The sequence below is a fragment of the Cyrtonyx montezumae genome, unplaced genomic scaffold (genome assembly GCF_038088225.1).
Source record: "Cyrtonyx montezumae isolate F1298 unplaced genomic scaffold, pur_monq_1.0 scaffold_16, whole genome shotgun sequence".
In the NCBI taxonomy this organism is placed as follows: Eukaryota; Metazoa; Chordata; class Aves; order Galliformes; family Odontophoridae; genus Cyrtonyx; species Cyrtonyx montezumae.
The window spans coordinates 7,666,413-7,694,251 of NW_027071892.1; the positions used below are offsets into that span (position 1 = coordinate 7,666,413).

Sequence of the window (27,839 nt, forward strand, 5' to 3'; positions counted from 1 at the left end):
AGTCAGAGTAGGAGGTAAAGTCTTCTTTTAAACATCACATTGCTGAAAAAACCCAGTGAGAACAGACACATCTGGGCACAAAAGAGAAAAAAAATGAACTCCATTTTCTGCTCTTGAGACACTCCATAACATGTGTTATACAAATTCAGTGCTTCAGATGTCATCCACCAACCAAATAAACAAGAAGCCCACCACTGACAAGCAGCAGCGCATGCTTAAAATGAGCATCCTGGAGAGACCATATATAACAGAATTCCTCCCAGCATTAATGAACAAATGTGATTAAAACTATCTGCAGCTCTGGACTGCAGCCAACGCGCTGCCAGCACTATTTGATATGTAAATGCTTAAAACATTTGCTGTGTGCACAGTCATCGATGCGAAGACTCTATAGAGGGTTCCTTCATCTAATTAGAGATATTGGCTTAGCAAACTTTGGAGTTTATAAAAACCCTCAACGTCTCATTATTCTTTTAAAATAGAATATTCATTTGTTTGGAATGTTTTCCAGCTATATCCCACGAAGCCTCGAAGTGCCTGTGGCTAATGGAAAACGCCAGCCCCATATCAGCTAATAAACCCTTGGGCTTTTACGATAACAAAATACTCACTGTATATGCTCATTAAAACTTTTTAACTTGCTGCTTTTGACTTTCTTCAGCTATTTGCTTGGTTTGAAGTAATCTACTCAATTTCCAATTATTTTATAGCGCTATTTCATCAGAAGCATTTAAATTATAGAGGATCGTATCGAACACACCACGTTACAGCACAGCCACTGTGAGCCTGATCCAGGGAGGCACTTAACAGCGTGTGCTTAACTGTAGCACACTTGTGGTTCTTCTGAAACAGTGCTACTTCCATGCTGCAGCCTCAGCAATTGCTTCAAGGGTATGGGTCTGCATGTCCATCTGTTAGCAAGCAGCATGTGCAACGATTACACACAAAATTATCAGCTAGGAGCTGTCCTTGAATTCAACTGAGATCTCTTGGGTGTGTGAGTGCTAAGGAGGCTTTTCCAGGGAGCTCAATCCAGCTGCACCTTGGTTCGTCCACCTCCGCCATGGATTTATCACATGGCTCCAGGAGTACAATTACAGTCATTGCCACAGCCAAACAATTTGCTCTGAATGCCCCTACTGCTGCAATAGGAAGTAAAATAGTAAGGAAAGCACCATGCTACACTGCTGTGTAACATACAGCTGTTTTCTCCAATTTTAAACCAACCTGTGCATTTTACAGTAAAATTAGGAGATGCTTTACTTAAAATACTGTTTGCCTTTCATACATTTATCTCTATGCAATCTCTAGGCCTAATTATATGCACTTAAAAATGAAAAAAACACTTGGAACAGAAGCTTCTGAAGATCCTTCCAAACGTGCAACTGCACAGATAAGACACGTGCAAGACCATCAAAGAAAACCAACCACATTCAGTACAAATGCCTTCCTGAACCACCTGCTGTTCAGGCATTCAACACAGAGGCATTTCGCTGGAAAGGAAGGAAACATTTCACCCTGATTCGTTCAACAATTTTATTATGCATTTTTCTCTCAATTTACGAATGATCAGCACATCACTGTCGGTATCATTTGTGGTTGGGATTTTTCCCTTCCTGCTAGCCCAGAGCTTGAGTGCCTTCCAGGCAGCCCTTGCTGAAAAAGTCCATTAATTGCTTATTTCCAACAAATATTTCTAAGTTACTACACAGACATGTGTCTAACTTAGATAAGGGCTAGAAAACTTGTTGTAGGTATGTACCGTTGCAAAGCAAAATTCCAATCTCACCACATTCAGAAGAGATGTCAGTTTAGTTGAACTGAATGCATGGAAGAAAAGTGCAAACACTTCCATCAGTGGCAAAAACTGTTTACCAAGCCCCACTGGCAGTCCCTTAATTCATATTTGGAAAGTAAAATAATGCAGATTGGTGGAGAGAAAAATACCGCAATGTGGAGTTCACACACTTCTAATTACAGCCTAATCCAGACTGCTGGGATTAACAGGGGTTCCCAGCCCAGACCCCACGCTGATCATGCTGGGGAGGAATGCTGCTGGACTGCAGCCTGCTAACAGCCTAAAATGAGCACTGTCCTCTGACCATTCTCACAGCTGCTCTCTTCTCTTTGCTTATGTGTTTCACAGCAGGTAAATGCTCCATAGCAAAAGTTCTAGAGCTCCCGTTTCTACACCACAAGTCCTGTTTATTAACCTGCCCAAGTGATGTCACTCCACAATTTTAAACAGTTGCTGAAACACGTTTGTCAAGATAACAATTTTTCACAAAGCTGAATCACAACATCATAATAAGACACTCCTTTAATAAACTGCATCAGGGCAGAGGTAATAGAGAGAAGCATCCTGTTCAACAAGCTAACAAACTCACTCCTGATGGATCAAACCAGAGCAGCCTCCTATTGATTTGTGAACATAATTTGCAAGGACAGCACCACAAACAGTTAAGAGACACACCACTATTCTGAGCAGGATTCAAAAAAAGAGATCTGAGCCCGCTCTAAATATTTGTTGAAAAGCATCTCAAAAAAGAAAAAAAAAAAGTAAAAATGTGTGAGATACTTTCCTAATCCAAGGATATTTCACAATCAGAACCAAATGCAGTAGATTTTTAGGTTTATCAGAGCACAGGGATTTCATGCAGCACAGAACAATGCCCCTGCATTGTGCTCTTTCAGGGCTTGGCTGCCACAGCATATTCATGCAGAGCCCCATCTGCCTACAGAAACATCCCATTTGGATGAAAACAATAATCACTGATTAAATGAGCGAGTGGAGTGAGCGGCAGAAATGATCAACAAGTCCATTACTCAAATTAGTGAGACTTTGGTTAAAAGGAAAAAAAAAAGTCCCAATATTGGGCTGAGTAGGATCTTTTCGTTTGAGCTGTGCATATTTTATACTTCATATTTTACATTCAGCAAGTCTTTTTTTCACAAACTTCAAAATTAAATTATCAGCATCTTTGCATAAAAGCGAAGAAATATAACAGAAGCCTAAATTTAAGGCAGCTGCTCACTTTCCTACCTAATTTATACATTCCTTCATCCAACTGAAATTTTGTTTGTACAAGTCAGTAAGAAAAATGATTTTCTCATTAGGTTGAGTGATTATAATACAAAATGCTCACTTCCTTCCATGGAAGTGGAGGGAGAGGCTTGTGCATGGCACATACCACAGGATACAAGGGGCAGCTGCTGCTGTAGTGCTCCAGCCACCCACCGTGCTGCTGACCCAACACATTGCACTGGTAACAAAACCCAAAGAGCTCATACCAACCTTGCAAGCAGCAACAAACCTGAGACCAGCACTGCACTGCTGGAAACAGGAGCAGAACGCCCAGAGAGGCACAGCATAGCTTCGCCACCTGGTATTTACACTGGGTCTTGCCTTACATCCCTGGTTAATTTGAGACATAAACCTGGAAAAAGCAGCCAACAAAGCTCTACATAGCTCTGAGAGCAGCAGTGGGAAAGATCTACTAAGGCAAATAAATACTTTTGTCCAGCCCATGCCTTCTAAGGAACAGGCAAGAGGGAACAGAAACCCACCCCCAATGACCTCAATCCCCTAAACTAGGGTTACCTGGAGGAACACACCTGGGTCCCCAGCACAGGGGTCCCCCATGTGCCATCAATGCCACTGGCCTCCCCCCAGCCAGCCCCTGCTGCTGAGGCCCTTCCACAAACCCTAGTTAAAAGCAATGGGAGTTAGATTCAAGCAGCATCTTCCATAGCTTCTCATGGGCCTGCCACTCCCTTTGATCCCTGAGCTGCTGGGCAACCTGTCAGAGTGCATCAATTCAAAAGACCAGAAGGCAAAACAGGGGAAAACGGGGTCAGGCTAATGGGATTTAACATTAATTCCACACCAAGCCTGAAACATGGAAGAACAGGGCCTAGAGGGTAAAAGGGATAATGAATTGAGAGCTGATGGAAGGAAACTTAATTGATTTTAACAACGGAAAGTCACATTTTATTACCTTTATTTGGGTTGAAGAATAATCTTATTTTGACAATTTGGGCCAGCTGATGACCTGCCCTACTCTTTGGAGTACGGCAGTGAGGAATGCAGCGCTGGGATGATGAGCATGAGCATCTAGCAGAGAGCAGAAAAACGTCAAAGGCACCGTCTGGCTCCATCAGCTGGTGTAACTGGGGCTGGAGGGAAAACAGCTCAGTGGTGGGAGGCTGTTATTCCCACTCACTCAGAGCCACAACCAATGAAGCCTTGTTTCATCGAGAGAACCAGCGCTTCACCTCAACCTAGGAAAGAACTTCAGATGCCCAAAGAATGCATTATATCAAGTTTACTTGCTAAAAATTACTTTGTGGAAGCAAACTTTCAAACAAAGACTGATTCTGTATTTGGAAAGAACTTGGCCCCAAACCAGTTCCTAACACGTCAAAGAGTGCAGTTACCTCGATGAAAGGCTGAATGATGGATATAATTGACCTGTGTGCTGCAGAGTGGAATGTGTGCTGCGGCGATCCATTTAGGGTCTCCTCCCCTGAGATCAACCTGGAATTAATGTGCAGTCACAAACGTAGTCAGCTGTGTTCAGCACCACCTTGTCACTTGTGTATATAGATAGAGAAGTATCACACAAATGTGTTGTGACTGTGCAGGGAGAGCAGAAATGAAATACTCAAATGTAACATGGGACTGTAAGAGCCAACAAGACATTAATCCTACCTGGGACTGCAAGGCAAAAGGAGGTCCTAAATTTCTGCACTACAAGATGCCAGGCCAAAGCTTCCATGGCATCCCAAAATTTAAAGTCCTGACTAATCAGCACAGCAAAAATATATTATCTTGGGAGAAAGAAATGCATTCTGCAGCATGTCCCAAATGATCCGTCACTCCAAAGCAGCTGTAATTCTGTTGCAAACTATTTCCTTCGAATCAGCCCTTCTGCTCATTCATATGCAGAGAATGAGCACAGACAAAATGTCAAAGCACATAATTTAATACTACAAGACCTTAATTTATATATAAATTGGCAGAAAAATCTTTAACGTCGATTACCACTCGACTCTTTTACATGTTTAGCCCTACTTTGGTGAAAAACAGTTTACCTATTTCCTCTCCTTTCTATTTCAGCATCACCACTGAAAGGCTGAACCAAAACAACCCTTTTCTCACCCTTTAGTGGCCCCTTAGTGTTTAAGAGTGACTTGGGAAAGGTAACGGCACATGTTGCTGTTTCATCTTCACTTTCAATTGCCACCTAGTATTACTTTGCAGCTGTGTTATTGTGAGTGGCATCCTGAAATCTAAACAAAAGAAGTTTCTTAATGACAATTTCAACAGATTTTTAATTTCCTGAGAGAATTCTGCAGGGCTACAAAGGGAGAGCATGTTTAAAATGCAGTGCTATAACAAAAACGTTTCCCTTTTTCAAGCAGTTTTAGCATTTGGAATTTGATAATGATTTTACTGAACGTTCTATAAAAAGCAGCTCAGTAGAGATTAAGTTTCTGCTCCCAAAGCCGAGGTAAACTCACAAGGACTGTTTCTCTGCAGCTTTTTTTTACCCCTCTCCAAATTACATCTACAGAGTAAAGGCTGCTTGAAGCAAAGCTGTGGGGGGCACTCGGGACATGGTGTCACATCGATGCCCACTTCCAGCCACAAACCTTGTTCTTGCCCACAGGCACTACAAGAAGGGAAGGGCCCGTTGGCACAGGCCAGTCAGTGGGGAACTGCATCAGTTATGGACTGAAAGGACAAGAGACACTGTGCACTAAGGACCCTTTTCTGACTATATTACCCCTGACTAAGCTGCTTTGTAGCTCGAAGCCCAGCAGGAGAAGTGAAGAATGAGCAGCCTCATCCGCTGCACACAGCAAGGGCAGGTCTCCCATCACTGCCAGGTTGAAGAAAATACTATGCTAACACCAGATGTAAATAAAAGTCTTAAGTCACAATAGTTTTGGCATTTCACCCCACCCTTTGCAAACAGCATGCACAAAAGCACTGCTCTGCCACCACTGGATAATCTAGCAGTAAACCAGAGAAGTGGGATAACAGATCAAAAATATAACCTTAAAAAAAATCTCATGCAAATGTGCTGGATAAATGAGGGAAGAGAAGGAGAAAAGGTTATTTGAGGGATTTAAGGAAGAACAGCATCAGAAGCTCTAAGAGAATGCAGATTCATGGAAAACACAGATAAAATCTCTTTTTGGACAGGAAAGAAGATTTCCTGGGAAGCATTAAGAGTGGACTGATGTCTGGTTTACCAGATAAAGATATTCCGAGCAAACCAAACTGCATACGATGTCAGCTACAACACCAAGATAAAAACCTTGGACGCTGGCATCTTAACAGATGTTGTGCTGCCAAAGCTACCTGCTCTGTACTCCCACTGAAACAGATACGATTTACCCATGCTTCAGCTCAGGACCATGTATGAAACACTCTTTAAACCATGCATAAAGTATTATCTTCCTACTGCCCACTTCCTTGCTTCCCACTTTCTAGTGGAAAGGAAGAGGTGCATGAGCTGAGTGTAAGGTCAAACCCAGGCCTGGAACACCAGCATGCTTCATACAGGCTCTCACATCGAGTAAAAGCGTATGTAATACCAAGAAGGAAATAGCTGTGAAGAGATGGCTCTGAAGTCTGAACCTCAGTGAAACATGATTGTTCAACTAAGTCAAAATGATGAGAAGTTGAGAGAGAGCATAAATGCCTTTTGAGCGAATGTCTTTGGTGATCATGTTGCTATTACACAGCTTCCATCAGCCCTGCTGGCTTTGGATTTGTAATTTTACAATAACAAAAGGGCACAGCTGGGTCTCAGACATTTCTCATAAAGCTAGAGTGCTCGACCTAAGAGCTCAGTTCTTTGTTTCAGCTCTCTAAAGAGATCTTCCTGTGTTCCCAGTACTGCACTTCGAGCCTGCCCATTGCAAAAGCTGTGAAGTTTTGTAAAAGCGGACAGGGAGCTTCAATCCGGTCTGCTCACTCCATACAAACTGCATTCTCCCACTTCTTCTTTCTCAGACATCTGCTTGAAAGGTTTGGCCATTGGGTCAAATGTCCACAAGAAATCTTAGCAGAATAGGAACTGTAAATCTGTTATACAGAGCAAAAGCCATCACAAAGGAACTTTTATAGTGTGTCAGTCACCCATGCTCTGCTGAAATAAGGAAATTGCTGATCCCTTGGGTGGTCCCATCACCTGAAAAAGAACTTGAAAAAATAGCAAAACATTTTCTCTTTGGTTTCTTTTCCTGATATCCAACGGAAGCGATTTCTGGTCCCCAGTGTGGCCCAAGTGCAGGACCAGGACATTTAAGTTACTAGAGATGAAAGTTGTGAAGAAGAAAGATGAATGAAAGGACAGCTCTGTCACTGCCAGGCTCCCTGCCACATTCAGCTCTGGCAGGAATTCAAGCAAAACTGTTGATTTTGCGTGGTTATCTTTGCTAACAACTCCCCTAGGGAGACAGGAGTGCAGGTCTGCTGGAGCAAATGAAGGACTGAGAGCCAGGCTGCCTGCCTGCTGCTGGCCAATGGACCAGAAATGCTGACCCGAGAAAAAGGTCCACCTCCTTCACAGAGCATCCTTCAAGATCCCACAGAGCACTGAAATTTGTAGATGAATTGCCATTCTGCATTAAAAAAGTTAACTTGACCACTGATCAGAAGAGAACATCACAAAACAAGAGCAGGTCACTCAAGAGCTCTCCGTCAGCTGTTTTTTCTTAAATTTTGAATACAATTCTGACTGACAGAGATGATCATCATAAGTTACAGGAACTTTGGCATCTGTTGTGAAAGTACTCGTCCCAGTTAGATCATCTTGTTTACTCCCTCAGAGTCTGTACCCACCCTTCCCCAGATGCAACCGGTACTCTGATACACATTTAAGTTCCACGCCAGAATCTCTACTATCTCATTTGACTGAGTCTCCACAATGCAGGAAGACATTTCAATAAAATTTTTATCCTAAAACAAACTCATCTTCATAGAGTGAACTACCAAAACACGAATAGTTTCACTGGGTTTCTTTTATTATACCCAATTGCTCATACTCGAAAATCAGTATTACCTGCATTTCCAGCTCTATAAGTAAGCTGCTCTATTTTCTTACCATTCCGAAGCACTCCCCAAGCTTCTGCTAATAATTTTGCTTGACCTTTATTAAAGACAGAGCATTAGCTGGCAATTAGATTTGGTGATCCCTTTGGTGATGGAGATTCAGTGATTTACTGTAAGTTACAAAAAGTTCAGATGTTTCATTACGTCCACCCTTTGTACAAGCTTTGTGACCAGGTAAGCACTGACACGACATTCACTGTTAAATGAGGAAGTTTAATGAGATCATTTAAGTGGTGCAACACTTCACCTGCCCCATTATCCAAGGACTCCTGCAAAGCACATTAAACATTCAGCACCTATAGATGCTCAGCATAGTTCACCTTGTTGGGAGTGAAATTTCAGTCCCTGAAGATAAGGTTGACTACCTGATGCTGTTTGTCAGAGGCAATAAATAATGCAAGTAAATACGCATGTAAAATAAAAGGATAAAGACATTGATAGCTTTCCTACAGAGCTTTGAAAGAGACTCTCAGAAGAAAAGACTTTTTCCTCAAAAGAAAAATCATGAAAAAAGTAAGAAAAAAGAAGGTATATTTTTTTTGTTCTCTGTGAATGTAATGGCTGTGGGAGATGGTATCTTGAAAAACCTGAACGTCTTTTTAAAAGCCCTTAAAACAATGAAAAGAACCCTAAAACCACACAACCTTAGAGCAAAAGGAGAAAGAAGTCAGAAAATTCCCACACCGAAGTATCACTTGCAGAGATCTCTCCTCTGCCATTTCATCCCTCCTTCTCTTACACACTATAGTTATCAGAGCTGAGCAGAGTCAAGTTGAATGATGCTCCAAACCCTTTCCCTCAGACCCATGAACAGTCTCCTGCCTCATGACTAGAGGGAAATGCATTATTTTGCTCAGACTGTGTTTGTGAGTGGTTTCTTCTGCAGTAGTGACTAGAAGCACATGAACGAGGACCTCCTAGTATGTACTGGATCGACAGACTTCACTAAGGCTTCAAAAACTAAACACTAAGGCATGAAGTACAGCAACAGGAATATTCACATTTTCTTAGCTTGCGTATGTTCTATTTCAATTTTAATTGCTTCCCTCCCAAAATGAATGGTTCTCATCTTTTTTTTCTTTTTTCTTCCTGTGCCTTTATATGCTGTGATCCTTGACATCTGCTTCTAGGCATCTCCTCTGAAAGATGAAGGGTTCCCAGTACTTGTAATGGAGCCTGTGAGCATATCAGACTGCTCCCCAGACAGATGCAGCCTTCATCATACAGAATTAACCCCACATATAGAATGTGTTCTCCTGACTTATAAGGCTGGATTAGCTTTTATTATCAGAAGAGAAGTAGTAAAGGTTTCAGTATTACAGATGGAATGGCAGATGGGAAACGAAAGCTTAATGTGAAGCAGCTCTGGATAAAAACTATTAATCCACAAAATTCATATGTTCTTATGCAGGGAAGCCTAGCTAAAAACACTGCAATATGACTAACCAGTGTGAGAACTGCCTCTAGCCCATTATCTAACAAATCATAGCCTAATGTCTGGAAAAAGTAAAAAGCCCTCAAACACCCTATTTACTATTTCCTGAAAAAACAATCAGCTCCCTGCACAGTACGCAGAGAGGTAGTACCCTCCCAAAGATCATAAAGAATATTAATTTATAGCACCTCTGCTATGAAAATTAAATGGACTCATACATATTTTTGATGAGCTAACATTTTCTAGGGTTTATAGCTGTAATAGTCCGCATTCAAAAAATTTTACAGCACCTGTAATTCACTGTTATTGAAGTCATAGCATTAAAAAAGGCATTTTACTTTGTGTTGAAGTGCATCGTGTTGAGAGGGAGCCTAATTCCAACAGCTCTGTAACGCAGTACTTTGACAGAAAGGGAAGCGAGTGCTTCAGCGCCTGCCCAGCTGCTGGGAGCCCACCACACCACTCCCAAAGCAGCTGCAACACAAGTGTGACCTTCAAGAATTCCCACCATGAAGACACTAACGCCTGGAATTTTTCCAGCTGAATGGCACTTGTTTGGAGTTTGAATGACTTTAAGCATTACTACAAAGAATCCATTAATGCAGAACTGACTACAGTCTACTCAACAAATCCTGTGCCTGTTTATGGTCACGTCTGTGAGTGACTGATCCCATTTGGCCCTGAGGTTTAACTTGTTCCACAGAGTGTTTGAGAATGCCGCAGGTCACGGCCTCAGCACTACAAGACTATGCTTAGGGTGAACACAAAACCACAGCATGGTAACTGGATACATCTGCTGGGACTATCCTGTAATTACACTATACCTCCAACCATTTACTCTCCTACAATTTATCTTACTTGATTCAAAGTCCCATCACCTACCTCCTCCTCTGTTGTCCTGCATTATTCTACTTTTTATCATCAATATAGCATTCCTGAGCAGGGGATAAGAATCTACTTCTTTCTAAAACTCAGAAGACACACCAGACATTACATACTCTCCTTTGCAACCGTACACAGTAAGACAAAATTGCTACAGCTCTTCCTGTAGGACACCAAATCAGATGCAGTGTGAAATACTGGGAGATCTTAGTTCAAACTCTCTTGGTCCAGTATCAGCGCACTCCCTGTAACTTGTACTCTTGCCTAGTTTTCCTTCCTAAAACACAGTGCATTTTACTGATGGTGCTTAGAAATGGGCACCACGACAAAGCCTTTTGCTACTTCTCACAGAAATGTTCCTGTTGTTTCCAATTCACATTTCAGTGGGGATTCCTGTCTGAGAAGGAAGATTCAGAAAAGGATCCATTATTCGAGAGAGATCTTGCAGAAATCTAACCAGCCCTTTTTACTGCCTTTTGCTAATGTAATAGTATTTTCCATTAGTACTAAAAGCATGTAACGTCATCACTTATTGGAGAATTACCCAAGAAAGTTACTTCCCTTTTCTTGATTCCTTCCAGTATGAAGGGAAACAGATGTCACAAGGATAACATCCTCTTTCTCTCTTCTTGATAATTCTTATAGCCTAAAAACAACAGCTGAAGCACAACTGGCCTTTGCTCCAAATTGCTTCTTTGCTTTGTTACTCTCCTCCCCTTTTTAATGGCCTACTTTTGCATAATGTAGTAAACTTCACTAAATGCAGTTGTAGGGCCTGGGTTATGTAAATGCAGAAAGAACATAATTTCACTTAAAATCACAAGCCTTGTCATGCGGTGATGTGTGAAGTTCCTTCCCTGATGGTGTCTGAATAGAGACATTCAGGAAACGGTTGGTGCTGAAGATATAATTGACTCCTAGCAACTTATTTGTCACTTCTACTATCATTATCCTTTGCTGAAAAAGTATTAAAAAAAGGGAAGAACAGAACATTACCTTCACTGAATCTACATTCACACCTTCAACACTTTCTGAGACATCAAATCAAACTGCTGATCGGAGCCCCTGGCAGGGAGCAATCTCTCCATGCCCGGAGTTCATTTAGCTCCAGTGTTTCCCATTACTTTACTCAGCCTCTCTTCTAGGTGCTCCTTGCTGGAAATGGGGATTAAATAGAGAAGCGCCTGCTTCCTCACTGAAAGTCAAGAATTGGTTCTGCTAACCTACTTGCAGCCACAGGCAGACAACAAATGCGCAGGGTACAGTAAGGCGACTGTGTCCAAGGCAAAAGCACGGTTATGAGACACCAGCTTCACCAGGAGGAGTCTCCTGCTGTAAGACAGAAGAAACTGCCCCTCTGACCTCTACTTCTTACAGCACAGAAACAACGTCCCTTACATCAGTACTTACTTCCCTTAGGAACAAGACACGTGTTTAGATGTGCTTAAAAGACTTGTACCTGATCGGGTAGTCGGCGGCGCTGAGGTTAATGAAGAAATCCCACGGCCAGTCATTCATCTCCATTAAGTCCCTCATGCTCTGCAGGTAGGTGGACAGAAGACTTGCTCCTCCCCAGATAGTTGCCATTCTCCAAGAAGTGACTCTCACATTTGGGTACTGGTTAGCAAACTGGAGCACTTGCCGGTGTAAGTAATTGGATCGCTTTACAGGAGAAAAAAGTGACACATTCAAGTTACTCTGTCCAAAATTGTCCCTCCTGCACTGACTAACCAATAGCAGTATTTCTTGACTATCTGAGTGTTGCCACTGCTTTGCCCTCACTTGCTACAGTGCACAACCTTCTTCTGTGAAATATTAATTTGGACACGTGCAGAGCTCCCTTAGCTCATTTTATAACAACTAAAGTAATAGTTAATCAGTACAATTAATGCTTATTTGTGATTTCTCATCGGTAGATCCTAGGTAGCTGTTAATACCTGCATCTCGAGCTCCCCCAGGGGAGCTCAGGTCAGCTCTCCATCCAAGAGGCCACTGCAGTAAGTCTGCAGCAACTTGTCAACTAAGTGTACAATGGACAGACATGGATAGACACTCACAGACATACAGAAAGAAATGAAGGCTCTTACATAGACAGAGTAACAAGAAAGAGGGAAAAAGCGGCTCCAAACATATAACAGATGGGAAGACAGGAAGTGACACGCACTTTATGTGGCAGAGGTAAAGAGAAGATGAAGAAGATGACAAAGATGGGTAGATTGACAGATGGTAAGACAGGCAATTTATAACCAGTGATATATTACCTTGTCAACATGAATGTAATAAAAATGGTCTTTATGGTAAATAGCCTTGAACATGCGTTGGAGCTGCCGAGAAGCTCTGCCATGAACAACCAAGACAAATGCGATCCTGACTGGATTGGCTGGCATGTACTCTACGGAGTCCTCATCCCACTGTACATTGTTGTTGGCTTTTCCTGTTTGAAAACAAAACACAGGACATCTCTGAGCGTATCTGAGAGCAGCACACATTTCACTTTGTCTCTTTTTACCAAAACTGGTCTCTAAGGGGAACTGAGAACTTCCAAGGGGTGCCAGCCCACGTTCCACCAAGACCATCCCCACACGGAGGCTTCCACCCAGATTGGGCCACATGAGCATAGGGAAGGACCCAAAGGTTTGAGCTCCTTCTTCGAATCAGTTGCACCAAGCTCTGCCTGGACACGCACATTTGCATCTTCAAAGCCATCACCTCAAAGTTTCTAAGTGCCGTTCAAAGTATTCACAAAATGCCAAAGCTAACTCCTCCAGCAAGAAAACCCTCGCTCCATCAAACAACCCTCATTCCTCTGATCAGCACAGCTCTGCTGAGAGGCTGGTAAAACTCTGCTATTTAACAGCAGCTGAGGATTATCTTGACAGATAACATCTATTTGGAGCAGCAGGTATAGCCTTGAACATTTAAATGGCATCCTGTGCACCTCTGCTTCTCCATGTGTGAGAGTGGGCCTTACAATCCTTTCTCAAATCTATTTTTATCTTTTATATTAACAGAAGAATTTATGATCTCAATTTTCTGAAGAAAACACCACACTGCAGGTTTATGGCAGGATGTGCTGATAAGTGCTGAAGGGACATTTTTACTCAGGAATGTAGACTGCTTTGTTTTGGTTTAGTGTAACATCTCTTCAACTCAAAAATCTGAATGTGATAGAAGAAAAGCCTAATTTTATTAAAAAAACCAAAACCCTACCATTCATTCTTCATGCAACAACCTCTTCAGCACTCTGACTTTGTGAGGATCTTTCTCACGAAAAATGTTTTAGGAGGAACTTGAAATTTTATATGTAAGCAGAAGTACCCCAAAGATTAACAAACTCCAAACTACCCCTGCCTCAATTTCCCCCCTGCATACGTAAAGTTTCTTTTCTAGGCAGTATCATTGTCTAAAACATAGCTGACCTCAAAAGAATAAGTGCAATTTTTCAAAGTCCCATCATCTGTGCTGTCTTTCTGGTTCATTTTGTCAGAAAGGAAAATCTATCTGACCATCCTGAAAAGCCTGAACTTCTAATTATATTGCAAATATGTACTTAATTACTAGAAATATAAGCGGATGTGAACAGGACCCAAACATTCACTTAACATTACAGAGAAAGGTGTGGAAATGGACATGCATGAGCTGCCCCAGCTGAAAACAGCAGCTGCGATCACATGCAAGAACATCAACACATTGGCCTATATCCACATACCACATTCTGGCCTAACAGGCCAGCCATGCTTCTGTAGTGCTTTTCAATAGATAAGTATATGTTTCTTCTGTCTTGGAGGTTGAGAAAAGCTATCCATGTGAGAGGTGCATCCAGCCTCTGCAGTAAGGCTCTCTGCTGCACACGCGGGGTTGGAAGGCAGCTACGTGCCTACCTGCCCCAGTGAAAGACCTTTACCTCCCTGCAGCACCTCACGGAATGCCTATCTGCAGTGGTATTGCTCACAAATTAATGCAACTTTAATAGCCCAAGATGTGTTCAGATCGCCTACCAGGCAACCTCTAGCCCTACGAGTCCCTCTTGATTCTAAAAAGGACACCGCCAACTTAAATGGCATTTCTTTAAAAAATCAACCACCACTAACTCACTAAGACTCAGATTAACTCAGATTAACAGATTAGAACAGAATTCGTATTCCATTTCTTCTATCACATCCAGTTTGCCTGGTATGGCATTTATGTGCACTCAGTTGTTCTGTTCCTCCTCCATCACTGCTGAGCCTCCCCGTGTGTGTGCTCAGGGCTTCAGCTCAGCAGCAGGGACAGAAAGCGACCGTGGAAGAAAGAAAACGTGCAAGGAGAACTGGCAGGAGAATGAAGGGCAATTGCAATAGCTAAAACAAGCAATTTTTCATTTAAATTGCTCTGATTTCAAGCTGGAGATATACCATCAGTGGACACAAATATTTTTAGTGGTTTTCATTACATTTCTGGATATCTCTTTTCTGAAATTAGTGGCTTTCTGCAATGATATATAGAAGGAGATGGGAATTTAAAATAGCCCTACTGTGGGTCTTTTATTTTAAACTCACTTGCTTTCAGTATCCACACTATCATTTACCTAGCAATTACTGAAAACAAAACCCTCCTGAATTCTCATCTGAAATGCCACCTCACTTCAGCAGGCTTCTCTAATAAATTCCTGCAGTGACATACTCTCCTCTCTATTTTCCTTCTCTAACCTCTTTTTCCACGCGTTCCTTCCTTCTGCCTTTTAAGGTTCAGTTTTTTTCAGTCCCATTTTCCACCTGCACACTATTTTGGCTTCTTTAATCTAATCCTTTCCCTGCCTGCCTGGAATTTCACGAAGGTAAGAATGTTGTATTTTTTTCCACGTGTCAGAGTATCTGCTACTTCAGCTCTATACCGACACTTGTGTTTGTTTGACACTTGTTTCCAGTCTGGGGCTGATGAGCACTCTCTATGTTGCAGGCAGCTCTGCTGATAATAGAGAACCAGCTGGATTTTTGAGTAAGGTAAAACACGGAGGATCTTTTTGCTCAATGAGTACAGCAGGAGTTCAGAGCTGTACAAACAACATGAGGAGTAGAACAGCACTAACAACAGTGTTCCTACCAGACTTACCATGCATGTGGCACACCATAGACTCTCACATCATGTTAAAAAAAGCAGCCTTCTGCTCTGTGACAAAATGCCTTTTATAAACTTACTTGGAAAAAGGGAAGTTGTCTTTCAGTTTTCTGCTCAACAACACTGAGGTTTGCCAGTGGGCAAACACCTTTCTTTTTGCAGGTAACAGGCAAACCTCATCTCCAGTGCAGTTCCAACTTGCAGTTTCTAAGCCCCAGAGAAATCAATACTAATAATTAAGAGTCTATTCTTCAACTACTGCAGTATTACTAAATGCCAGTGTAATAAACATTATGCAATCACTTTCCTATTTGTTGTAGTGCCATATAATGCTCAATCATTCACCAACAGAACTCAGAACCAACTAATCTATTACTTCTAGTGCTAATTAATGAGATCATCAGACTTCTCTAGCAGCACCAAGCAACCTTTTAATGAATTCTGTGAGCCATATTATTTTTTGTAAATTAATCCATCCATTTCTACTCCAAGCTTGGCATCGTCCTGCCTGTTCAGCAGAATGCCTGGATGCTGCTGACTCAACCTGAACACCACTTTGTGCTGGGCCTTGATACCATCCATCAGCTGACAGAGGACATCATAAGAGGTACTGCTGTGTAGCTCAGCACACTGTTTACCAATACCACATTCATAAACACAATCAGTTACCAGTACAGCAGGAATCCCAGCCCTAAGCGCTCCATAGAGGCAGAGTTGTCCATCCCTGCCTGAACACACAGGAACAGTCCCATTCCCTTTCCTGGGACCACTTCTGCCACTGAGCAGTAGTTGCATACTCCCACTTTAGGCTCCTCTGTTCAAATTGCTCACTACTCTTAACAACCCAGAACTTTGGAAATATCCAGACTTGGCTTTGTCTGAAACCCTTTCCATTTTGGTTAGCATAGACCAAAGACAGTTTTGCTGTGTTCTACTGGAGACAAGAATAAAAAAATACCTTTATTTAGAAACCTGAATGCTTCTCACACAACTAGCAGAAGTAGATGGCAGTGTGTGTGTATGTATACATACATACATACACTTATATAAAAGCAACAAAACAAACAGCTTTGTGGCAATTTACTGTTGAGCCTTTAGGATCTTATGAGAAGTCTTTGTTTGATAGCCTGAAAATAGCAAAATATCTCTGGACTTATTTATGAGGAAGCTCTTACTGGAGTTAAGAAAGAGAGGATGCTCTGTTAATGTAAGGATCCATTTCAGTAAAGCCACCAGGCTCAAGAGAGGATACCGTGTCTGTTCCCTCCAGTGAGGACACCTTACAAAGACAAGACAACTCCTGCAGCATGCTGTGTGAATCGTGCTGAGGTTAGAAAGTAAATGTTCCTGTCCCAGAACGCAGAAACCTAGTAGAGTTTTGTCACAGTGCAAGCGGGTATTCAAGACATGAGCTGGGCAGCACGTACAATTCTGGTGCATTTCTATGCTGATGCACCTTGAAAGGAGCCCCAGCTTCCTCTGCCTCCCACTGCACACCAGTGCTGTGCTCAGACTGCAGGGCTGTGTGCTGGTCACCACCAGGTTTTGCCCCAAGCAAAGCACATCTTGCTCCTGCTGAAATTCACTCACATGACTGGCCTTAGGCACGCCTTCTCTTACTGGATTTTAATGCACTCAGCAAAGCAGAAGAGGTGAAATCAGCAGAGATCTTCCATGCAGCTGCCCCCAGGGCATACAGATTTGTGAGGAATGCTTATGACTTACAAAATGAAACGCTCCTGGTTATGATCTGCAGATTTCCCTAAAATTGCTGTTACCCATACTTAATTATCTGCAAATTAGCATTGAGGACTTGGGATAAAATTTCAGAAATTATGCTGCTATTGAAAAGTGGATATTCATTTTTTTTTACAGTAATGTTTTATCTCAACAACTCAGCTAGAGTATTTTTCACTCCCAGCCTCTGCCATGAATTATAGAAGCAATTTATGATCCTCTGTAAGTTCACACGATCAAGTAACCCATAAGCAAAAATCAATGCAAGGTAGGTGGGGAGCAGAGAAATGTGATGTACAAGCACTCGATGACTTGGCCACTTAGCATTAAAGAGACAGATTTCAGTAATGTTCTGCTGTGCTGAACAGAATCCCTGCCCTGGAACAAAGGGGATGATGTGGGCACGCTGGAATCATGTCAGCACAGGCAGCCAGAGGAGAGGAGACCAGCCCTTACAGATGGACAAGGCCTTGGAGGAGATCACTGCAAGTTTCTATGCAGTGAATTCATGAATAATTAAGCAGTTCTACGTCCCTGCAGAACTTCAATATAGTAAGGGAAAAGGGCTATCGTTACAGATTTGGGTTGCGTTTCACTGAAAACCCAGTGCTGGAGGATCTCTACCTTTTCCATGAGCAGAAAAATCAAGTGTGAGGAAGGTAGGAGCAGAGAGGACACATGGAGAACTGTTTCATATTCACAACTGGATCATAAGATGATGAATTGTTTCTATCTTTTCCAGGGAAAAAAAAGATGATTTTCTATTTTAGAAATTGAAAGAAAACATTTCCATCCCTGCTCTGTCATCCTGCTGTCAGAGACGCTTAACCTTTGTTTTGTGTGCACCACTGCAAACACTCATCCAAGAGCCACTGCCCAATTGGGGCAGTGCACCAGGAAACTCAGGGGGCATTCTTCACACCAGAAGAAGGATTCGTGCTTAAGATCCCTGAGTACAAGGATTTCTATTTTTCCTATCCCAAAGCTGTTGCAATAAGACAGGACTGTGCACAATCAATCCCAGAGCAGAACTTCAGATTGTGCACGTGTGTGTGTGTTATGCCAACACATCGTGTGAGTGGGATTTCGAAGAACAGCAGGCAGCATTGGGTCCGAAGCACTCTGCTGTGCTCCAAATACAAATTCTGCCTTGTCTTGCAGTCACCTTGAAGTAGTTACTGAAGCCATTTCTATATTTTGCAAATGACAGTAATTATCAGATACTGCTACACTGCTCTCACAACACACACTGAACTTCATTTACTACGGTAACTACCAAGCTCGCTTTTCTGACCGTTCTAATGATGAAAATGGCCATGTTCCCAGGAGACAGATCTCAGTTGCTTGTAGCTTTGCTGGAGCGTGTCAGCCAAACTTTTTCTCCCTTTTGCCACTGATTCTTGAGAAGAAATAAAGAAACACTGGAAAGCAACAGGAAATGAATGAATGCTGAATTAGAATGAATTTCCTAATAATAATATTCATCGTATCAATTAACAACCAATTACTTTGTGATAAACGTTATTAGGGCTAATACCAAATGCCTTTTAAATGAATATTACTTTTTTGACTATTCACAGTGACATTACTGGACTTGAATGCTAACACAATGCTACCGAGCAATCAAGACAGCAAGAAAGCGACAATAATCATTACAGCACATCCAAAGCGTAACAGAAATACAGCCTTATTAAATCTCAAGCCTCAAGTGAGCATTTAAACCAGTCTTTCTTGATTCCAGCACTTTGTTTTTTTTCTTTATTTTTGTTTTGCACCATATTTGGAGATTGGCACATCCATAACCTTCACTCAATCTCTTCCTGTCGTGCTCACAGCGCGAGTAATCAATAAGGAGTGAAAACATATGCACTTAGATGGTTAAAATAGTCTCTACCTCACATAACCTGCCAGGAGGTATCTGCTGAGACTGCTGAGGAATGAACAGGCAGACAGATGTGTGCTGGCTATCCAGTGATCAATGCCTTCCTGCTCTGTTCTACCACTGTGCTGCCATCCTTCATGTCCCGCATCAAGGATCTTTTCCCTCGATACCCTTAAGAAATGAACAGTCACCATGACCAGCTGCTGTATGGCCAGGGTAACTTCACTGCAACTGTAGAATCAAGTTAATTTATGTCACATGAGGGCTTGGGCTGCTAACTACAAATTCATCTTTCCTTTAAGATTCCAATTCCATTTGTCTCCTAGTTGTTATTTCTGATTTTGAGTCTGCCTGGACTCTTTGACCAAAATGACCATAAATGTGATGTTGGGCAGATAAAAAAAAAAAAAGCAAAGACTAATAGGCATTTGGCATCATTTGAACAGGCCTCGTTAGGCACTGAGGACTGACACTAACAATGCACTGAAAATAAACCTGCAAACCTGCACCACATGTTGGAGAACATTGCCTAAGTTCAGACTTGCATTTTAGCTGACATGAGTTGCACTGCAAGTGGAATTAATAGGAATTTCTTCATAGATACAAAAGATATAAAAGATATACAGCACACACGCAGGCAGCTCCACTCCAGAGCTGCATGCCACTGAGTTCAGCTCTGTGGATTTCCAAAGCTGCAGCACTGCAATGCATCTGACTGCATATAAGAATCTCACATTGTGGAAATAAAAGATGTGAAAGCCATAAGAATCACGTACATGTACGCACCATGGATATATGTGCATTTTGTGTGCATACATATGCACATTTACACTGGTGGGTTAGTGAAAAAGTAATCAATTTAAATGTTTAAACAAAAACATTGAACGCTACACCTCAGAAACTGGCTTCTCAAATAAATGCAATTTCTGCATTCAGAGCACACTTTTTTCTGCCCACGGGCTGGCACATAACTCTTGTGAAATATCCCTTATAGCAGAGAACACTGGTAAGCAATGGCTTACCCAAGGCTGCTCCCAAGCAGGAGGGCTGTACTGCCATCATTCACTTTTAGCTTCCAGCCCTGCTGACCACTGGGCCTGGCCAAGTCACCCAGCAACAAAGGCCTTCTGATGAGCAGACACTGGGGCTGTCAGACAGAATCACGAGACATTTCCAACACTTGGACCTTCCCTTAATACTGGCATCCATCAATGTGCTTGTTTTATGTCTCTCTGCATTACATGCCTTAAATCCACTAATTCTGTGTAATTTTAATTATTGTAGCCTTACCCTGCGCATTTCACACTCCCTATACGATGTACTTTTCATTTATCTGTCTGAATAGTGACACATTAATTATTTTATCACTGATTAGCTCTTGTGTTTCAAGAAAGCTTGCTACCATATACACTACTGAAAGGGTGAGTGTGAATAATTTCACCCAACAGGGAAGAAAAAGAGGACCAATTTTCTTCCAGTATATTACTTGTCAGACAGAGAAATAGAACATAATTATGTTGTGACATTTCCAACAGCAAATATATTCTATTGTAAGCAATTAACAGTGGTTCCTTTGGCAGACTTCGAAAGATTACTCCTATGGTACGCGAAGCTGCAATAACATTTGAATAATAAATAATGCTGCACTCCTTTAGCTGGATTGCATCATACGTGCTTAGGTCAAAACAGAAGAGAAATAGAGGAACAGCAATTCTTGCACAAGCCACAAGTGCAAACTGCAGCACTTCAGGGATGGCAGCGGTGGGGCCGGGTTGCCTTCCTGGCCGCAGTGCCTTCCAGAAGCTGCTGCTGATCAAGAGGGATTAGTACAGATGGTTTAAGAAGAAAATCGTGGAGCATTAATCCTCTAAACATTTCATAGTCAACATATCTTTAATACAATCCCTCTAATCCAATTAGGGTGCCTTGAAAATCATATCTTCAATTCCATGCTGTGTCGGGATCGGCGCTGTGGGCACACAGCTGCTCCCATGGCTGCTCACACCCAGCCCTGAGCTGTGCTGCAATGTGATCATCACCCCAATGTCCCCGACCACGGCCACAGCTCGCTGGATGGACAACACTACTTAAATACCAAACTCTCTTCCATTCATAAAGACACAATTAAAAATGCATTATTATAACTCCCTGTTTCACAGCTGGACAGCAGTTATTGAGACACATTGCCAGTAAGAGGACTGAGGTCTCAGCAGGTGGATGGGCATGCTGTCCTTTTACCACCCATCCTCCTGAGCCAACAGGGTCTGCAAGCAAACAACAAGTTCCCACCTGTTCCATCTCAACAGGGATGATTTTTTATGTTCTCACGAAAATTATTTGGACTGGTTTCACAAGCACGTACATACTTCACACTTATATTTAGGGACAAAGAACAGAGACAAAAAGTGCAATACTGCTGCTAAAGTAAAGTACTTTCATTCTATTGCTCCCTGCCATTAGCATACCACTAGCAGAACAACAACAACAACAACAAAAACCAAAAAACAAATTGTTGGCAAAGGAGAACGTTCAACAAAAGAAAATTGAAGTAGTTTTTTTCTGTAAACATTTCAGTTTTGCTGTAAAAGAACAACAACAACAACAAAAGCCATCAAGAACAATAAACTTTAAGGAAGTGAAGAAAAATAGCATTTTTTTTTACTAAATAAGTTACTGGCTGTGGCTAAAAGCATTTGGGGAGAATTCACATGTGCAACGCATTCTTGCACTAACACCATCATTTATAAACTGGAGCTTCAGATTTCCCACGGATTTTAACAAAGCTGGGATGTCTCTGGATGTCAGCAGCAACCCGCAGTCTGTCCTCTCCTGCAAAAAATGAGTATCCGCCCAACACTGAAAACAGCTATTTTAATACAGAGCTCTTCTATAGAGACAAAGATAACAATGGATATTACTCCCGAGACCACTGCTGCTCTGCGGGCAGCCTGCAGCTCCCAGCCACTGCCGCCCCGAGCTCAGCGCAGGAGGGAGAGCCGTGCACAGCGGTAGCGCGGCACACGGCGAGCAGGGCACGAGTCCAAGGAGCTACATACTTACATTAGGGCAAGCAAGTGCTACAAAATGCTCCCAAGCTTTAGCTGTAATCTAGTAGCACTGGCTTCCAGTAGAATCCTTTTTCCTGCCACCTGCTCACCGATACACAAGCTAACTGACCACTCCTGTCACAAGGGGAGGCTGAAAAACAAACCACACTTATACCCAGGTGCAGTTCAGTCCCTGTCTGCTTAAAGACCAGAGCTCCAAACTAAACAATTCATTCACAACTTGGCTTTCATGGCAAAGCGGGACAGAAAAACCTTCAACTGGCAGAAAAACTGCTAAGCAAAACTCATTTGGGAGACGAGAAAGTGTGAAACATCTCAGATTGTAAAATGGCATGCTTATTTAAAAAAACGAGAGTGGGGAAAGTACAGGCTCCTGGCAGAGAGCAGCAGTGACAGCCCCAGGCTCGCTGGCTGCCAGCTGCCCCAGCTGCAGGTCCATGCAGCCCACAGGTAACAGCAGCATGTCCCCAGCAGTTTTGGGGTGAGGAGGCACAGGGGGAAGAGAGATGGGGGGAAAAGCCCCAACTGTCTGTTGGGAAATTGGTTCTAAGCCTCCCCATGTGCTGAGGGCATCAGTAAGGAACCTGACACTGGTACCTCTGATGCACAGAAGGGCAATCACCCCAAAGCCACCAGCACAGGACCAGCGAGGCTTCCAGGTATAGCCATGTCTCCAATTACTGCTGCAGCTGTGGGCACCTCTGTGCAGCTGTGGAATTTGTTCTTGCTGTAGCTTGAAGGCTAAAACAAACCGAAGAGGTTCATCTGCTGAATTCACCTCAGCTCGCCCCTGCTATGAAGCAGGAGTCACCAATTTGAAATCAATGGCAAATTGATGGCATTAAATCAGTATCAAATGAGAATCAGCACATCTGAGCCACATCCTGCTCAGTTTGCTCCTGTTTCAGCTCTGAACAATTCCTCATCTAAATACGTGCAGACCAACTTTGAGCTTCCTTAACAATTCTCCATTTTAGCTAAAAGAACTGAATAGAAATCAGGAACAACTTCTTTCAAGTATCACTTTTTCTTGTGGAAAGTTAATACACTAAAGTAAAAATATTTAAAAATAAATATTACACCTGACACTACAATTACATTGCCTAAGTGCATAATCCAAAGGAAAAGAGACCTCTGCCAAAGGTGGTTTGACTGTTAATATGAAACCCAACGTGTGCTCACTTTAATTACGTGTGTGCCTGCTGAGAACATATTACAGAGTCCTGAACGCTAATTCACTGTCAGCATGACAGCAGGAACCAGTATTAAATCTTGCACACCGATCTTTGCACACACAAATTTCCCAGATTACCAATTACTGCACAAAAAAAGGATGCACTGCAAGCATGGTAATCAGTATGGAAGTCAAATGGGAACCAAATACCACTAAATGCAGCTCAAGCTGGAGCCAGCAGCGGGTGTATGTGATCTCCAGGCTGTTCCCTTTGTCTTCATAGCCCAGTCTGACTGTAATCCCACTTACACCCGGCTCTGTGCTAACTTCTGTGGCCTTAATCCTCACTGGCACTGTGGTGTCGTGGTGAAACCACTGTTCATGAACCTCATTAGTTGAAATATACCCTTAATCGCTAATTCTACTTAGCAATGTATAACCACAGTTCATAGGGAGCTTGGGGGGGACCTTTTTACTGTTCTCAAGTCTTCAGCCTCCTGCACTGCAAAGACACTGTGGAGTGCTGGTATTCTCCTCTCATGGTTTCCAGCACCATGCTCATGTTAGCAGTTGGTTGCACTCCCTAACCCACACCAGTGTACTAGCAAGGCTTTCTGTATCAGACACATTTAGATCTACTTTTAATTAATGGATATATTCATGCATCATTCAGTATTTTATAAGGAGAGTGCCTGGAGTATGAAGGAAAGAGCCCCAGTGCTCACCAGTGAGCTAACCCTGGGGAGCCAAGACATAAATCCAGCTCCGAAGGCAGCAGAGACCCAGCCAACACTTCTAACTGCTTCTTTGCCTGCCTTTTTGTTGCTTTACTGATGCATAATTAATTAATAGCTACTGAGCCTTCCCAACAGAGCATTTTAAATAACAGTTAAATTTCTTTATGGATGATTATGAGTCATAAAAGTATGTCTGGATGTTCAAAGCAATAAACAAGCCCAGGTAGGGTGCCCAACCTGCTGAGGTAACTGTTCTTTCAAGCCTGAAGTTGTGGGGGTGCAAAATGCTGACTGCACAGCACTGTGCCATTTCCAGTCTGGCTTAATCCAATTCATCTGTAGAAATGTAAAACCTGCTGAATGGCAAATGCCGTTTGAATGGAACACGAGGGCATCTCAGAAAAACTGCCACACTGGTGAGGTTCAGTGCTTCATCGAAATGAGGCTGCACCAACTTACATCAGCTCAGAGTTATCGCTTTCAGTTCTCAACTAAGATAATGAAAATTGTCAAATCGCAATTATTTCTACTCGAGATTTATGCAAGCGATGAAATATGTCTTCTCAGTTCTGAAACGTACTCAGGGATGATGGATGGTTTTCCTTTTTTGCCTAAATTCTGGACAAACTCAGATTCGAAGGTATTTTTAGTGCAACTTCATGCTACTGCAGCCGGATAGCTTTAGATTAAGTTGAAATAAATCCATATTACTTAAAGATGCAAACTCACTTGGACATCCCATTTCTCTGTATGATAGCTTTTTCCACCTCCATGTCCAAACCCAAAAGGCTTTCTATTATTCGAAGAAAATTGCAGCATTAGTGTTCAACAATATGTCATTCCTTAAGAAAGGAAAGGAACTTGCACTGCTCATTCACTCTCCCCTACGTTTAGTTATCATCTGAATGAGGATTTCATTTATTTTCCAAGTTTTACCGAGATGGATGAATCCTGTGATTTTGTTTCCAGCTCTCGCAAGACTACGTGCTTCTCCTCCACTGATCCCCCATTTATTTTTACATTGGGTATGAATCCCTCAGGAGCAGATTTGGGATGTGAGAAGGGTTCAGCGTGTGCAGACAGCCCAAAGAGCCCACATCTCCCAGCAGTGCCCCGAGGAGCAGCCAGCAGTGCCCTGAGGGGATGCACGGGTCCCCCAGCAACCAGGCCAGCCAGCCCCAGGCTGCTCACTGCTGGGAACATTTTTAGTGAGCTTTCAAAGCAAACAGCTCAACCCCAACTCCCCAGACAAACTACTGCTATACTCCTTTTCCTTCTAATATTTCTGTCTCCTAATCTTAATTCTTCTGGCTTATGTCTCAATCCTTCCATGGGGATTCATGGCAAATACAGAGAATAATATCTTCCCTACTTTCAGATATTAAGATGGATCATTATTCCTCCTGACATGTTAGAAGATATTTATCAGTATGAGTTATGAGGCCTTTCTGACTGTGAAGATTTAAACATCGATTTAATGCCAACTTAAAGACTCCTAAAAGTGTTGGAGATTGCATTAGATAAATAATTTAACAATAAAAGGTATATCAAGGCAGACATTATTGCAACCTTCTGCCAATCAATCACCATTTTCCATGTTTATCCAATTTCCATCTCAAGGCTCCGTACATCAAATTGCCTAGACATATAGGACACAACTGAAATAACTTCATCATTGAATAAAATTGCATAGCCATTAAAATTCTCTAAAATCAAGATAGCTGACATTATGTTAAATATTGGCTTCAGTTCCGTAGGGTAATAAATTCTGACCTAAATCTAATCTTTCATGGATAGCTGATTCAAAATGAAAAATTACTGTTTAGTCATTTTACCTTAGGAAAATTTCTATGGAAACCAAACACAGCTCGAGGCAGTCTTTGAAATATATGATAATTAAAAACACAACTCCCATCCTAGGCATCCTGAAATGAAGTGAATGGTTTTGTTTTGGTGCACAAATATCAGACATGTTAGTAGCTACCGAACTGAAGGGATGTGCCTCTCCCAGGCCTCCAGTGCAGACACTATCAGTTGATGCAAAGCACAACTCATACACCTTACAGCCAGCAGGCACCCCTGCAGCTCCTGCAACAGGGCAAAGGTGCTGGGCTGGGCAGATGAAAACAGAGGGGAAGCACTGCAGCAGAATTCTGCTCTGATCTCACATTTGTGCATTGCTGTGGACTCAAAAAACAAATACAAACAAACAAAAAAAACCCACCTTATTATTCTGTCACAAAATTAACTCCAAGGCTTTTGATAATCAGATGTTAAAATTCATTTAAATAGGAAGCTAACAATGCCATTACGCATCATTTTTCATCTACATAAGTTGCAATGGAGTTAAGCACCTTTTACCCCTGGTCTATACATGGTGTAACTCGCCTGAGGTGTCCCAATAAGCCTGTGAGGTATCAAGGGGGTAAATCCAAGTTCCCACAGTGCCAGACAGTGCTTATGGGTTATGATATGGTGTAACAGCATGCTTTGCTCTCATTCTTTAGTCAGGAGCTCCTTAATGACTTCAGTGAGTAATCGTATCCTCAGGTGACAATCTAACAAATAGACTCTGAAAAATATATTCTTTCATCCATAGGGAGAACAAGAGAACCTCTTTTTTTCCCTTAAAGAGATTTCTGCTTGGGTGAACTCCAGTGTAACTCTCTGAGCCCTTTCAAGCTTGCAATGGGGCTTTCTAATTCCTCTCATTTCTTCTCTTATTTTCGAAATCTGCAGCAATAGAAAGGAAACAAAAAGACAAGGTGTACCTGCCTAAAGTTTGGCAAATTATGACTACAAATGGCTATAAATGATGGAGAGAATAAAAATGTGTGAATTTCAGTGTGAACTTTGGCCTGTTCATTGTAAAGGACCGAGCTAAATCTAACAGGATTTCTCATCAAAGACATCCAGAAGTGGATCAGGTTGAACACAGTTCATTTCTCCTGGCTATGTGAAGAATGCCAGAAGTGACTGAAGCCCCTCTGCAGCATCTCTCTTGAGCCTGACAGAAATGATTTTCCCACTTGCTTTTAAGGGATCTGCTGGCAGAACACTTTCAGAATCAAAACGGCCATACAACAGTTCATTATGTCCACAAGCTGGACATGCTTTGCTTTGGCTTTTTAATCCATGGATTAGAAAGAGAAGAATCTCCAGCCCTGAACACCTCTTCCCTTCTTGATCTTCACTTTCTCCGATAGGACAAGAACTATCTTCTCTTTCACAGCTGATCTTAAAAATTACAAAGAGGCAAAAAGAGACATTTCTGTCTCATCATCTTTGATTTGAGCAGATACCTAAATAAAACAGATGAGTTTTTCCCAGAAATATAAAAGATTCAGGACTCCTCATTCAGACTCCTGAAGCATAACATAAAATAATATAGAAAGTCAAAATGGGCTACAATGGAAAAACTTGTGGAATGCAGCCAAGACCGGTTGCTCAACTTCTAACCAGGGGTGTGTGTGGGGGGGGGGGGGGCAGGGGGAGCTGTGACATTTGAATGGTCAGAGATACTGCTCTTCATTAGACAGTACCCTTTGTTCTGTTGCGAGCTAATGAACAATAAGCCAGCAGAAACAGACCACCCTGGAACAGCAGTCTCCTTCTGAGATATGTCATTTTGCTGCTACCTGAAACACAGATACATAAAGCTACTGGCATGCAAAACAGAAGTGAATTGTTATGTGAGAA

General features: G+C 42.2%; 1 protein-coding gene across 2 annotated transcripts in view; it reads right to left on the reverse strand.

The window, feature by feature from the left end:
• The window catches only part of XYLT1 (xylosyltransferase 1), a 145,859-nt gene that overhangs the window by 40,810 nt on the left and 77,210 nt on the right, over positions 1 to 27,839 (reverse strand). For both annotated transcript variants that reach the window (XM_065732627.1, XM_065732626.1), the window contains exons 3-4: positions 12,707 to 12,879; positions 11,905 to 12,107 (exon numbers count right to left, since the gene is read on the reverse strand). In XM_065732627.1, coding sequence (XP_065588699.1) covers positions 11,905 to 12,107; positions 12,707 to 12,879 — 376 coding nt within the window. The remainder of the gene's footprint in view (positions 1 to 11,904; positions 12,108 to 12,706; positions 12,880 to 27,839) is intronic.